Below are 16,045 nucleotides of genomic sequence, written 5' to 3'. Positions count from 1 at the left end.
ATTTGCAAGCAATTCTTAGCTGATTTCAAATATTCAAGTTCAATTTCATTCAAGTGTTCAGTTCAAGTTTAACCAAAACATCATATAAATTAATACAAACAAACTTCAAGTATTTGTGATAAAATACATACGTTCACCCATTATCCGTGTTATTTGAATATCCGGACGAGGTCGAGTTCCGTTGAACCCAGATAAACGGCGTTCCAATGTAATCATGTGACGTTCAACAACAATTTTGGATATTGATTGAAAATCTTCAAAATTTCCCCAGATTCTTTTTAACAGTGTTACTTTATTTTACGAATTTATTTAACTATTGAACTTTTTAACGGATATATTATTAAAACATTTAACTTTGACGTTGTTATATTAAAGGTCGTTCCTTATAGATCATTGAGAATTTAAAACAAAATTAAAGGTAACAATAAATATTAAAAGAGACAAGTTTCGTTGCACTTTTATTAAAATTAGTGAAACAGATCTAGAAATCTCGCCAGAAAAAAGGGTCTATTGAAATTAAACCATTCTGATTGATTTATCATAATTCAATCCCATCATAAATTACCCTGCGAATGATACACCGCTCCGTATTAGCATTCCCTGTTCGGAACAATAAAAAAAAACTTTCGTTGCAAGCAGGGACCGCCGCACGGCATACTGCACCGCCTCTCTGCCCCCCTGTACCGGCGAGACGGAAGGAAAATTGTTCCCTCTCCGTTGCCCTCCAGCACCATCCGTACCATGTACCCAGCGGAAAAAGCTTCCCCACCACTCAATTGCCACAGCAAGAGAGCGGGAGCGCACGCCGCGCACGCCAAGAAAAGTACCGTGCCGTTGGCTGGAGCGCTCAAAGTCAAGTTCATTCCATGTTAAGCGCGCGGCCAGTACGGACCTACCGACCGGAGTAGCTCGGGGAAAACTCCCCTCCCGAAGACACACGCGTGTACGTGAAGTGTACTATTAACGCGATCGGCAATTGTAGCTGTTGGTGGTTTAGTGGCGGTGTTAGTTCCAAAAAAAAAAGCATAAACAGTTCACAAAACATAAAAACAATAAAATACTAAAATTTTCCCCATTTCACGAAAAACGCGTGTCAAACAAAAAAAAAGGTGGGAAGCAAAAGGAATTTGTCACGCAACCTCCCGTTCGACAACGGTTGGAAAAATTGTCCCCATTTGCAGTGTGTACGAGAGTGTGTGTGCACGCGCGCGCGCGGTCGATTGCAATTGCCAGTTGTCGTTCGGGTTGAGCTGCTGCCGTTGATGAGTGTGTGCTGTGAAGAAGTTGCTGGAGCTTACCCCCCGGTGCAGTGATTACGGTGCGTTGAATATGGAACAGCCGGTTCGACGGTTTGCGGGGCAACCTGCTAAGGCAATGAGCAAGAAATACTACTGACTAGTGTGTAATTTTCGTTAAACGGGATGGTTCTGTCGTCGGTGGAGTCTCCGATAGGGCAATGAGACAATGATAAAAATTGTATAAATTTTTACAGCTACCCAAACTCTTAAACAATACTATGATGAAGTGGTTTAGTGGGACTACAAGCTCCACAGCTAATGCTACTCTTTGCTTCACACCCTATATCGACATTGTCAAATGGCATCAAACATTTATTACAGTCACCGTGCTAACGAGGTGACCGAGTGATCTTCTACTTCCGCCGCTACACGGGACAAAATTTGCACTGTAATGCTGGATTGCTATTATTTTCTGTCTCTCATAAGCCATCAGTACAAAGACAAAGGCTCGACAAAGCGTTCACAAATTGCTGCCTTTTAAATTTCGATGCACTTTAAAATGCATTTCACTTTACTTTTTCGCCGCTTTGATCAAGCCACAGCCACAGCGCTCGATCTATGAGAAGTGGGTTAAATGTTGACGAAGAAAGCGCTTTTCCTGACAGGTCATTCAATGGTGGTGGTGATAGTTTGCACAGAATGCTATTTAATTTGCCGTAATGCAAGCCAATGGCAAGCAGGTTTTGAAGACATTTTTCCATCCCTTACGCGCACTATTTGATCAGTAAAAATGGTAAGGGAAGCTTTCGATTGCTGTTTAAGCTTCTAAAAATTAATGTTGACGCGATTCACTGCAAACGTTTTCCCCCTATTTCTGCTACACTCTGTCCACGATCGACTAAAATTTAACTCATTTGTAACGAGCACGCGGCATTAAACAAATCGACCAGCTCCTGCTGCACGCGCTGTACCAATGTATTCCCCGGCGATGAATGCAACGCGATCAGCAACTCGTCACCCCATTCGCCCATCCATCAGCCGGAGATGGAACCCTGCCAAACCTGTTGATCGCACCGGCTTTAGCAAACCGGTGGCAGGCAAGTTCGTTAGAGCGCACGCGGTCCCACAGGGGGTTGTAATTAATTAGCTCAACCTTTCTCCGCGCCTAACCTAAATCGGATTGCGCGCGATCGTCCGGGGTTCCATCTCCGGCCCTATTACCCCGCCCGTTTTTTGTACAAACTCAAAGTGCGTTATATTTTGGATTATGATCGATGCACGACGATCGCAACGATCGATAGTGTGGCGGGTTGTTTTTTTTTTGTGTTTGAAGTTTTCCCTTTTTGCGTTTAAAAACGCGCGAAACGGGAGCGCGGTTTGCACACCAGCCGGCCGGCTTGGCGGCAATAAAAAAGGAAAACGCGTCGAAAATGTGTGCCAATTGATTGTGATGGATAATGTGTGAAGCGAGGGCAACAGCACAAAACTGTGTTCGGTACAGTCGGAATAGGCATTAAAGTAGGGCCCGGGCGACGAGGCATCGTAACGATCCGCTTGCTTTGTTTTGCACATACTTACTTTCCTTCTAAAGCACGGTTGATTAGTTCTCATTTTGGTCCCATTTTGGTCGTCCCACTGAAACCGAGTAACGATTTAATCCGCCCGTGCGGGTGTGACAGATCCGTAACTGCGATCCAGAAACGTCCAGCTCCCCACTGGTCGCACCGGGCCAGAGAGATCAAGGTCGCGATCAAGGGAGTGAAATGTTCGCCGCCGAGTGAGAAATGAGTGAAATTAGTTTGGTGTACGAAAAACGGCGGTAAATCGACTCGCATCACTGAGCCTCGGGGCAGGGGATGGTTTCGATTGAAGGAGAAGGCCAAAAATGGGGGTTTGTACACAAGTGCACCAACAAACTTTCCAAGCAGCAACGAAAAAGACAAGGTTCCGGGTTAATTTTTCACGCACCTTCAAGCGTGTACTATTGGGCCAATTTTGCGTTCGAGCAGATTTTGAGTTGGGAAAATATGCCACAGCACACAGCACAACGCGCGCCACTGAGAGTGAAAGGAATTGTTTGCTGTGGTGTGGTATCCCCATCCCGGTGATTGGTGTGCTGCTAATGATGCCCGGGAGTGAAGGAGAGACGGGGCAAGAGATTTTTGGTAATTAGAGTGAAGGAAATCGAGACCTCTCGATCATCCACTCTTGGGAAACGGTGTCGTGGTGTCACGCGCGTGATTCGTGAAAAAAACGATAGTCAGCCGGGGCCGCCACACTGCCAGATTCCGGCGACAAGTACTGGGCTGGTGGCATGACGCTGCTGCCTGGCGCTTGTTATTGTTTTGATCTGTACGGTTGGTGTTCGGGGCCACACCTCAGCGAAACGAGGGCTTGTAAACCCCGGCTGAAGAGATCACTATCGGCTGGAATGTTTGCAACTGGGGAAACATGTTTGGAAGCGCACCGGAAGAGGGAGAGGCAAGCAATTTGGCGATTGATATCAGCTTTCCTTTCCGTTTTGCCCCGGGAACAAGTTTCGGGTGTGTTTATGCGGGGTTTTTACCCATTTTTTTGGTGCTTTTTGGGGAAATATCTGGGACAGCGCAGTTTAGCAAAAGGCATACCCGCGTTTAGGAAGGCGTTTCGGTGTAAATTGCGTTTTGGGAGCTTCGAAGAGCTCGTTTCAATGGCGCATTACCCTCCAGTGCTGCCCGCACCAGCAGTGGTAAAGGTGTCAGATTAATAAACTGGTTCTGCTAGAAGCGGAACCGCTTACTTTCTCTGTTGCGGTTTGGGACCAGCATCAGCACTTTCCCCTTTAATGGGTTCAGAAGAAATTCAATCTACCTATCCCGCGCTGCTGCTGCTGCTGCACCTGATGCACCTGCTCAGACAGACCAGCATGTCCGTGACACTAAACCGTACTTTGCCAATTCATTTTCCGACTTTCACGCGCAGGAAGCGGTCGAAATTGAAAATGATCTCTTCCGACCCTAGGGTAATGGTGGCCCCTGTGCACACGATCGACACTGCTTCCGCTCTTGGCCCTTCGCACCGGGCACGGATGCTGGTGCATTTAACCTTATTTCATCCTGTTTGTAGGACAGCAGCAGCTTTGTACGATCGAGGGTGTCATCGGTGTTCGAAGTGCCTGCAGTGTGTTCGAGCCGGTTTGCCGGTTTGCGCGGGGAACCGGTCGCCGAGTGCATCGAAACCGTGCCCCTATCGCGCATTCGGTAGATCGAAGCGCCGGTTTGTAATCGGTGCTCACCTACATACAGGCCGTGGCTGTGGTCGTTGTGTCGGGAGGCCGCTGTAGCCGATAACGAAACGGTTCCCGTGTCGCGGAGAAATAGCGGGGAGGGGAGGGGAAAAATCGCGCCGTAAATTGAGGACAGAAATCGAAACTAGTTACGCCGAACAAGGTTGGTGGCGGTTCTGTCTGTCTGCTAGTGTTGTGCCTAATTAGGGTTTATGTGCGTGAGACATAACGGAGAAGCGATCGATCGTAAATGGACGATCGACAAAGATCGATACCAATAAAAAGAAGTTTTTTTTGCTTTGTAGGAGCTGGATCTAAGAGTAGGATGAACAGTGCAGCACAAGCCGTAATAGCGAACCTTCTGAAGAGTGTTGCTTTCTCTCATTCTCTCCCATCAATTGCCATTTTAAGCGGCTGATCCACGTGCAAACCATCTCCTCCAAACAATCCCCTGCAATTAGTTCCATAAATAGACCTTAAATTTTCGCGATCGTTAGATATTTCCGTTTTTTTTTTTGCACAAAAGCCGTACATACCATGAACCTTGCTACAGGGTCCCTCGTTCCTTCTTACTTTCCATACCGAAAACGAAAACCAATAATTACTGGTGCTGCTGCACTTACATTAGCATTCGGCGGTTGGTTCGCTGCTTCACGTTTTTGATGTTGCTCCCTTCTTTTGCAGGCGCGTACAACAGCAGGTGGAAGGCAGATCAGTGTACCCAGCCCCAGTGACTGCTTGGACGTCCGGTCAAGCAGAGATTTGAATGACGAGCAGTGCACGATAAGGTTGCACGGTTGCACGGTTTCCTGCAGCAGCAGCAACACCACTGCACACCCCCCTATAACGGATCGCCTGTACTGACCCAATGCTGACAACGAAAGCCAAAATGAAGCTACTAAAATCGAGTCTGGTCGAGTGCAGCAGTGGTCACCTGGTGGCAGTGCTCTTTACTGTGGTAAGTGAACGCAATTATGAACAAACGTTATGCTGCTACTGTTTCTAGGAAGTTTTTCAGTGTGTGTTTAGTCTAAAAACAACCAATCAAAGTAAATATTGTAATGATCCATCCCCCCTCTTCCATCGGTTTACGGGTTGTATGATTTTTCTGGGCTCAATTTTCAAGTGCTCTTACTTGCAACTGGTGCAACAAATGCTACCACGCTGCATAGCGAATGCAGGGCGCGGGTTCGTCGGTACCGCTATCGTTGCAATCTTTCGCTTGCCTGTTTGGCGAAACGGAGTGCAGCCAATCGCGGGCCACTGTTAACCGTATCATCCGCGGTGGCGCTGCATAGCTGTATTCACTTCTCACGCTACTTGCTGCTGTTCCGCAAGGCTGCAGTATGGTTCAGCAAAAAAAATGTATTACCGTGCGCAAATAATTCCAAGAATGTTCCAAATGAGAGTAAGAGTAAGGCAACTCAAGAAGGCAAAGGGTTGGTTGTTTTACAGTGTTACATTCAAAGAGATATCTTGGTGGATATTTCTGCAATGCATACATAACTGGAATGAGTTGGTAATGTATGTGAATGTTATACATGCTTTATACATTTAGCTCTATTTTTTAACTCCAATTCATACAACTTTTTCATAATTAGCAGAAAGTTCCAATTTTTAACAAAGTTTAGTTTAGTAGTTTAGAGTTTAGAAATTCGAGAACTTTATTTTATTCAAATTTCAAATCGAACGTTAAATCCAATAAGAACCGATTTGAAATTAAATTCTATATCAAACAAATCAACATTTTGAAAGCATAAAACTATAAACCTTGAATTAAAAAGTATTTAAAACAAGAAAAATCAAACTGAAGAATCATCAAATTTGTTGTTTTTCTTTTATTATTGTGGTAAGCATTATGCTTGCAATGGCAATCCATTTTTTTGCTTATTATTTCTACCACAAGCGCCTCCAAACGATTTGATCTAGAACAGAGCTGGATCTAGATTATCCCTCCAAAATAACTGTCATTGCTAACATGGTATCACATACACACCCTCCTGGAGCCATAAAGAACTGTTGATGAGCGCATGTTGAGCTTCTTGTTAACGAAGTGCAAAACAAGCCAACTCCCCCGGGCCAGCTCAGCCAACGGGAATGCAAATAGAGCGCAAAAAAGGAACACGTGCATTTGTATGCGCCCCCCCCCCCATTGAATGGTGCCCGGTACAAATTACCCGGGCGCTTGCATATTGCCCTGAAGAGTGCATTTCCTTCTTATCGGTTTACACCGTTCGTTACAAATGTATGTAAAAGCATGAATGAAACAAACAAGCAGCGGTCGGAAGAAAGCAAAAGCGGAGGTTGTAAGAGCTGTAAGATCGGTGCACCCCGTGATCGTTGGAATTTTGCCAGCCAGGTGTACTATTAGGGTATTAATTTTGTCTAACGGATAAGTGCTGCCGGGGGTATTATTATAGCGTTTTAAAGTTAAACTGTCAACCAAGCAAGCGTGGTTATGCTGTAATGCAGCCCAAGGGAGCGCATCAAGGTAGAGGGACACAGTGAGTGAGTTTGAGAATCGAATCGTACAAATTGATAAATCATCTCATGGATGGGATCGTTTAGTGGTAGGTTTGAAGTACCGCTAGGAGGCCATCTCGTGCTATGATATTAAAACCACACACGTATAGAGAGAGAAAGAGAGAGAGAGAGAGACAAATGATTGACTATGACGAAAGCTTTGATTAGCGGGTTTACAGCGGTTAGGGATGAGAGACTTTTTCTAATCTTTCCACATAAACCTCGTTTATGCGGAATTTATTATTTAATTAATAGTGATTGTTTTATGATTTTACTGCGAACTACGGCTACGGCTAGCTGCAGTTGCCGATGTAAAACCGCTCCCCACACCGTCGAAGGCATGCAGTTCCGGGAACGGAATCGTTTGGCCAATGCACCGAACCGTCCCCCTAGAACGGATGATTCCGCTACTTGCAACAACACGAGGCAGCGCGGATCAGCGTGATCTACTGGAGCGTGAAATTATTTAAAGCGATAAATCCACCCAAGCCAGCAAAGCCTGCAGCAGCCTGCATGTACAGTTAATCCGTGGCGGTTTGTGTGCAGCGTGCAGCCCTTTGCCATTGATTTGAAATGACTGCTTTTTTTCCCCCGAGCGTTCCCTCGAGACGCTTTGAAAAGCTATCAAAATTCATGCACCAATTTCTCTGGTCGGGTGCATGCATGCTGCCCTCGGTAGAGACCCACTTCGCAAAAAAAAAGGGGAACACCAGCGGGCGGGCGGGCCGTTCCGTCACAGAACGTTTTCGACGGGAACGAAAGCGCATTCAAATCCCAAGCGCGCATTCGCGGAAACGCGGTCAGCTCGTAATGGAGGCAAGGGAAAAGAAAGGTACAAAAAGGGCATGCGAAGGGGGCACGGCAGTTTTTTTTTATGCTGAGATTCAATTTCATAAATTCGTATTTTCACGCTCAGTCACACACACACACACGAGCCACGATGCTGAGGCACAGACTGTCATCGCGGAGTCCATTTCAGCGCACCGGGAATGGAAGTACCGTACCGTGGCGGGGCAAATGCGCAAGTCAAAAGGGGTGGAAAAAAGGAAAAAAAAAACACGAAAGTACACATTTACGACAGCTGCAGCTTCAACTCTGTGTCATGTGTGTGTGTGTGTGTTTTTATTGGCATAATTGTGTCAGCATGATTAAGCCGCCACACCACCAGTTGACATTGCTCCAAGTTCAGGCAGTGTGTACCGAGCGAAACCCCAGCCCCCCAAAAATTTGTCCACCACGTGTGAAGAGGGGGCAACCGAACTGCAATGCCGTCCGGCATTAGCACACAATGCCCCTCGGTATATGACGATGATTGGTCAGCTCACAAGCGATGGACAGTCCGCAGGCAACTGTCGACACCGTTTCTGCGTTTGCAATCTTGATGTCCAAGTTCTCGACGGGCTGGCATACATTCTACACAATCTTTGCCACCGTCGTGCCACCTGTCCCCCGAGCCATTACAAAACACACACACACACACACACACACACACACACACACACACACACAGAGCGACACGCCAGACAGCATAAGTGGCAGGTTATGATGCTATGATCTAGTTGCTGCTATGCAAATGTGGCAATCATAATCGTGGCAATTTTCCTATCCAAAATGTTCCACATTTTATTCTACTGTGACGTAGTGTGTGTGTATGTGTGTGTGCGGGTAGTGAGGCGGTACCTCCATTTGGTGCTCACACTTTCTCACAAGCCCATCGTGGCAAGAGGTTAGTGGGTTCTCATGCACTTTGGCTGCTCAGTCTGCAGTTCAGTCCCCATTGGTGGTTGCATAAAATTAAACGAATGCTTTTGTTTAAATGGGGGTTTGCTCAGGGACGGGCAGAGGCAGAGTTGTGTCTGTTGAATCGCAAGGAAGGTCATTACTGTTAATGAAGAAATTTGACCATGCTGAGCCTTAAGCTAGAATACGATCATCATGCGGGCAGGAAGTTTGTATTAGTTTTATTTCGCTAAACAATGCGTGCCTCTCACATGCGTAACCTCAGCTCAGTAATACAGCACAGTGCAGCACAGTTACAAAAATCTATAAAAAAGCAGTTAACACAGTAACACAATTAATTCTAGAACAAGTGAGAAAGTGAGCTTTTTTTTTTGCTGTATTTCTCCTGCTGCGTTTTTTTGTTTGTTTCGTGCGCGTGTGTCTTCTATCGAGCTGCACCGGATAAATATCCGTTAAATCTCGGCAACAGGTGCAGTTTTGTAGGGCCGGCGCTGCGCTGTGTAAATTGCCCAGCATGCCCAAGCAGCTCACAGTGCCACTGACCAACCAACCCCCCCCCCCCCACCCCCCCGTGTTGAGTTGGGCTGGGCACCTGGGTTCGTTTGTTTTTGCCTTTTTTACGACCGCTGCACCTCAGCGTCTGTTTGTTGTCAGTCAGTTTTCCCTTCACAATTTCCCGCTACGATCGCGGCATGCGATTTTAGCGGATTGAGGGATTTTTTGTTGTTGTTGTTTGCCTTATTGGATAATTGTACCATCCAGCTCTCGACTCTCGAGCCACTTCGCTCCTTCATCCACTTTGATGCGTAATCGAACCAGCCACCACATGGGCCGCCACGAACGGTGAAGCCACGAACAGGGGAGCCGTTAAATAGCCGGCACTTTTCCTGCGCCGCAAGATGGGCCGCTCCCCAGCGCTGGACACGTGGTGAGCAGCGAGAGTGCTAAATGCGGCTCAAACGGCACGAAAATGCTGAACCAAACGAATGAGAAGCAAGGAAAAAAAACTGAACCACGGAACAGGTTCGAAGGAAAGGGCTCCTTGTCAGGCGGGGGAATACGCACACACACACACACACACACACACACACACGTGAAATCCTCGACATATTTGATGAAAACCGCTTAACAAGCTGCTCGACGAAACAAGCAGCGAACAAAACAGTCAATACGCACAGCAACAAAAACACGGGACGATATGTGACGACTGTGGGCAAGAGTGGCAAGATGGCCTAGCATAAGCTGGGATGGTTTTTTAGTGGGTTTGTAGGGCAACGCACAATCGATCGAATTAAATGTGTTCCGTAAGGAAGGCAGGCTATACGATTGCCGCTGTATATCTCTCTCTCTCATTAGCGGTCGATGGAGGGTTGATTTATAGAAAAACAAAAATGCACGTGCAATCAAAGCAAGTGAGCTTTTTTTTGTGTTGCGCATTGCATTGCTGTCTAGTGGTATTTAATAGCGTTTGTTAGATGACACGTGTACTTATCGCTGAACTAAAGAGGGCATGTGACAGCTTTCTTCTGTTGACATTATACATTAATGTTTAATTAGAGCAATTTTAATTTAATATTTCAAATCAGTATTTACAATTGTTTAATTTGTAGTACTTTTGGTACTGTTTTGATTAAGCTAAGGCTCTTCTTTATTGATTAATTGTTTTGTTATTATACGTACATTTATTTCTTTTAATTATTTAGTTAATGTATTAACTCGTAATTAGAATGATTGTGTAGAATGATTTGCATATCTTTTCTGGATCTTATATTTAATAATTTGCTCGTTATGTAGCCTTAACGTTTATTAATTTAAATACATTAAATAACAATGAACACGATATGAATGAATATATCATACATGATATGAGAATATGATATGATATGAGATAAAAATAGTGGCTTATCTTCTCATTAATGACACCACTCGGCTAACTCTAACTCATCTATGTTTATCTCTAAGGCATCAATTTTGGACAGTGTGCATCCATTTTTGTCTCTAAGCCATCTATTTTTGACTGTGAGTCAAACGCTTTATTTACAAAAATTTAACGTAATATCTAAAACTGTGGGTTCCAAAAATTATTGAAATTAAATTTAGTAGTTAACAATGTCATTGATAGAATTTAAAATGTAACAATTACTATGCTCTTTTTGGAAGTTTCAATGGAGTGAAAAAAGTTGACATGTACTTTTAGGTGTAAATAATGGCCTTAGAATTTTCAAAAAAAATAGTATTATTTTTTACAAAAATCAAAAATAATTACACGATTCTTCTGTTGTTTATGAGATGGAAAATTATAATTGTCATAAATCTGCTCAAATACATTGTAAAATTATCATGATTCCTACAAGAATCAAGAATTGATGACTTACAGACAAAAATAGGTGTGTTAGAGTCGAAAATTGATGACTTAATGCTAAAATTGGGTGGCAACGACTGTAAGTTCTTTTAATTGCAAGATTTCCCTTTACTTGCATTTTTTAAGGTTTTACTTATCTTTACTATCGTCGTTTGCTTGCATGATGCAATGCATGATTTTTGATAAAAAGGAAGGTTTCATTGAAATAAAATCTTGAGAAAGATGTCATTTTTTTGACTGCGTTATTTCTTATCTTTCTCGCTGCTTCATTTAAAAACCGTTGGGATCATGCCGGTATTATGCAGTCTTCTACAAGACTTATTAGTACCACTGAACCGGACAGTCCTTGTTGCTGACCGCTTAACCGCTTCAAGCTAAGAGTATTGTAACGTTTCGTTTTTACAGAAGTCATAACTTCTACCTAAAGACCACAGTCTTACTAGAGGTGAATCAATCCCTACACAAACTAAGGACCTACATTCGTGTGACCGCCTAAGTTCTAGGGCTTACACTCGTGTTGGCGGATTATAATTGGTGGTCCTACACGATCTATTATGATCGATCAGTCCTGTGATGGGCTTAGTAATAAGTTTAGGCAATAAAAGCGTAAGTCGCTTGGTATTTTGTTTAAATATCACCAAACTTAGTATGTAAAACTCAGACTGTAGAAACTTCCTGGCAGTCTTGGCCTGCCTCAGGATTGTCGGAAACCACTCACTGTCTCACCGCGCCTTCGTCAACCAAACCGTTATCCTGGTCTTAATAGTGGACACTGACCGGCATCGTGGTACAGTCGTCAACTCGCACGACTTAACATGATGCCCGTCATGTGTTCAAGCCCCGAAAGGACACATGGATGGACATTTACCATTGATAATCAATAAGCCATTGAAAGCTAAGCCTGGTCGACAGTGGTTGGTTGTGCCAAAGGAGAAGAAGAACAAGAACGGCGGACGCCTCAATAGAACAGAGGACCCCAAAATAGAATTATAATTAGACATGCTGTTTAGAGTTGTAAGTGAAAGTTTGTACGAGAAAGGAACAACATACTATACATAATTTATATGATATTGGTTGATTTTGTTGCTTAGTTTAAAGAATATTCTATACTCAGGATTAGAAAACAAACATACTCTACATTCTACATCATCAACTTCTTCAATTTCCAGTTAGATTTTACACATTTTTTTTAATTTCAACTCTAGTTCAACGCACACTAAATTCTTAACGCTGGCCGCATTCTCACCAAAATCCTCAATTCTAGCCCCTCCAAAAAACCATTCAAACGGGGTACATCTGATCTGTAGTGGTTCTTCAATGCTCGGAACAACACCTGACCAGAGAACCTCATCGAGAGGCACCATTCGAGCGGGAAAACAAACAACAATAGCACCTTTCTGCGTTGAGCCACCTATTATCGCAAATTACCCTGTTCGTGCGGGCAGCATCGAAATTCGTTTCTCCACCATTCGCTGCTCGATCGGTGTGTAGGTGAATTTCGAGCTAAACCGGACAACCCACAGCATGCCAATGCTCTTCCGTTAAAAGCATTTACGGCGAGGGTTAGCATTTTTGCGTTTGTTTTCATTCCTCTGCCGATGTTTGTGTTTTGCCGATGGGTGGTGGTGGTGGTGGACCGCTTTGAATGGAGAGGTTACTGATCGATCTGGTTACTCGGGGCTTGGGGTCCAGTGCAAGAAACAAGAAGGTCAGTGGCAGTGGCGCGCGCACATGCGCACATGAACCACGCGGTACCATACGCATGCCTGTGCGGCAATTGGCCTTTCCAGCATATACTCCTAGCCCCAACCACGCCCCCCCCCAAGCGATCGTGCTGTAATTACGTAATTAGGCCATTTTGCACCATATGGAAGTGGCGATGCGCACGTCCTCGCGCGCTGCCGGTTGTTCCTTTTTGATTACATTTTTATCATAAAAATCATACTTAATTGTGTTCTTTCTCTTCCCCTGTTCTAGCTATTGCCGTTGGTTCGGGCACAGGATTATGATGGTAAGTATGAACATACTCCCTAATGAAGAATGTCCACCAAAAAAAAAGCCTTCCTTCCAACCAACCACATTGTAGCAAATGGCACATACCAATAATGCCTTCCCATTTCCACTTAACTTTTTCACACCAGTGACGGACATACAGTGCTCGTTCGCCTCGCAAGGCTCCAACCTGGGCGACATTATAACGGCAAAGCTGAAGAAACCGATCGGCTTCAAGGGGGCGCCCCTGTTCGCGGACGACCGGGCCGTGAATCCGGAAGCCGATTTTGCCTGCTCCATCAAGCAAGATCGTAAAGACGTGAGCGAGCTGGCGTACGATCTGAAGATTACCGATTTCTCACGGTGCGGTGTGCTGAAACGAAATGTAAGTTTTACGCGCTTCCACTGGTTAGGGGTTAAGAGTTCCATTCCAGCAACACTACATACACACGTGTAGCGAATGCAGGCTGCTTAAGTTCTTGAGAGCAACAAAAAACGTATGAACAATTAACTACAAAAAACTGCCAAACCCACACGGCGCACAACATTCGAAGAACGTTACTGTTCCATTAATCCGGAACCGGGCAGTGTCTGGCAGGTTTGCACGATCGATATGGGCGTTGGATGGAAAAACGAACCTCCGGGCGTTAGGATAGTAATAGGGTCACGGTAAGGTGCCGTGATGCACCAGGCTAATGAAGAAATTGCTTTTTGGTGTACGGTTTGCTCATCATCTTCTCCCTCTCTCTCTCTCGCTCTGTGTCTCTTCCTCCCAAAACAGGGGTTCGTGCACGTCCGTATCTGGTTCCCGCAGTTTCCATCGGTGGTAATGCAATCCGATCAGGAACTGATCATCATGTGTAAGCCGCCGGAACCGACCGTTATCCAGAACAAGGCTGCCGGGTTCGCGGGAAGTTTGTAAGTGTGCGCGGTTGACCTTAATTCCAAATTGCTCCCCCCAGTCTTTGCTTTTTTTTGGATCTAGCATCGACACAGGTTGATTGGTTTGTTTTGATTGTTTGGTTGCCTTTGGGTGTTATTTTTCCCTTTTTCCCCCCACCAGCCCGCACGGTGCACGCGTTTCGGGCGTGGTAGAGGAAACACCGGGCCGACTGGAGTACGAGGTCGCGCTGTACAAGGAGGCGCCGCCGATCGCTCGCATCAGCGGCAATCTGGCTGGGTTGAAGAACCATTCGGCCACCTCGCTGCCGGCGGTGACCAACAACGAAGTTCCGGTCGACCAGGCCGTCCCGATCGGTACGAAGCTGCAGCTGCGGGCCCGCATCAGCTCCCAGAGCGTGTGGAAGTACGTGAAGCTGATGGAGGTAACGGTTTCGCCCGATCCGGACGATCCGCACGCGCAAGGATCGGTTTCGCTGGTGCGGGACGGTTGCCGGAACCGGGACTTTGCGTCGATCATACCGCACCAGCCGGCCCGGTACCGCGACAAGCCGAACGAGGTGTTTCTGGACTTTGAAGCGTTCCTGCTGAGCTCGATGAAGGAGCGGAGCACGCTGTGGATCCATTCGCAGATTAAGGCGTGCATGGACGCGATGGACTGTCAGCCGGACTTTTGTCTGGATATGTACGAACCGTCCAAGAGTGAGTGTTTGATGAAGAACTCAGCTTTGAAGAAGATGGGGTGTACTAAACTCCGCAAAAAAACATCAACGTTGATCTGTTTTGTAGGACTTGGCAGAAGACGGCGCGATGAGCAGTCCCGGAACCGTACCGAGTACACCAAGTTTAAGGAAAACATTGAATATACGGTCATAATGCCGGGAGAGTACGATGATGCGCTGCGCTACCAGCAGAACCCGGAGCAGTGCAAGAATTTTGTTGTCATTTCGGGCCTTCTAGCGGCACTGCTGGCTCTTTCCACCGTGATAGTAAGTAGATGGGGTGGGAAATTCAAATCAAAGACTGCTTTTTGAATGTAAAATTCGTTTCCTTTTCAATTTTTCAGACATGTGGACTGGCATCGCGCATGCAAGGCAGCGGCAAGAAGAGCATCGATGAGCTAAACGCGAAGGGTTACTCCGGGCGGGCGATTGTCCAGTAATTTGCGGCAAGCATTTTCACTTAAGACACACTTTCACGAATGCTTCTGTCGCGCATCTGGAGGACTAACAAAAAAACCACTCGTTACGCACGGTATGGGACGTCACCAAACGAAAGCTTAATCAAAGACACGAATGGAACTCGAGTTGCAATATTTAGTATGATTACTTCCTTTAGTTTTTGTTTGTCTGTGTTTTTCGCTTCCTCTTCCAACCTTAGCGTTACTTTTGCAAAGTAGTTTTTAGCATTATAGAGAGTAGGTGCAGTAGCTGCATTTCTACTAAAAGAAAGAAAAAAAAAGACAGCACTTGCGAGTAGTTGTTAATCGATCGATTGATTAAGCCTGATTTTTAAAAGAACATTCCTTCACTACACACGGCGGTGAGCAACAAAGAAACTCCGTCCCGTTTTGGGGTGCTTTTGCTTTTTAAAGGTTAGGCTTACCAACGGAACATCGAACAAAGTAATTAGTAGTATTACGACAAACTTAGACTGCATTTCACGAATAGTATTAGAACCGTTTTATACTACCGATTAGAGCGAGCTGGTGAGGAGTATTTATTATGCATTTAAGCGCGCTGATGTGACACGGATGATTTAGTTCTATTGAATCATCCCTTGCAGCGATACAGGTCGACCGCAATTGGTTTAAGCTGACGTTTTTGAGCTGCATGAGAGGCAAATTGGGCTCTTAGAGGGAAACCGGTAACGAATCCCTGAATGAATCTGTTTTATGCTAGAAATAAAATAAAAACTTCCCTGTCTGAATAGAACGTTCAATGTGTTGGTTTCAATTAAAGGTGAAGAAAGAACTTCCAGTCCTAAAAAGTCTTGATAAAAAATGAAAAAAAAAAAAAAGATATT

The 16,045-nt window shown here is 45.2% G+C and overlaps 1 protein-coding gene across 2 annotated transcripts; it reads left to right on the top strand.

The window, feature by feature from the left end:
- The first annotated feature begins 877 nt into the window (after positions 1 to 877).
- LOC121597639 lies at positions 878 to 15,937 on the top strand. 2 transcript variants are annotated; one of them, XM_041923533.1, is made up of 8 exons: positions 878 to 1,318; positions 5,188 to 5,461; positions 13,106 to 13,139; positions 13,270 to 13,505; positions 13,902 to 14,038; positions 14,184 to 14,722; positions 14,810 to 15,009; positions 15,087 to 15,937. In XM_041923533.1, exons 2-8 carry the CDS (start codon positions 5,372 to 5,374, stop codon positions 15,180 to 15,182), a joined length of 1,332 nt encoding a protein of 443 aa, XP_041779467.1. In that variant the 5' UTR covers positions 878 to 1,318; positions 5,188 to 5,371; the 3' UTR covers positions 15,183 to 15,937. The 2 variants fall into 2 exon arrangements, with proteins under 2 accessions (XP_041779467.1, XP_041779466.1); XM_041923532.1 differs by having other exon boundaries at positions 14,184 to 15,009.
- The last annotated feature ends 108 nt before the right edge of the window (positions 15,938 to 16,045 follow it).

Source organism: Anopheles merus, chromosome 3R (genome assembly GCF_017562075.2).
Source record: "Anopheles merus strain MAF chromosome 3R, AmerM5.1, whole genome shotgun sequence".
Taxonomy (NCBI): domain Eukaryota; kingdom Metazoa; phylum Arthropoda; class Insecta; order Diptera; family Culicidae; genus Anopheles; species Anopheles merus.
This window is presented reverse-complemented; position numbering and strand designations above follow the sequence as displayed.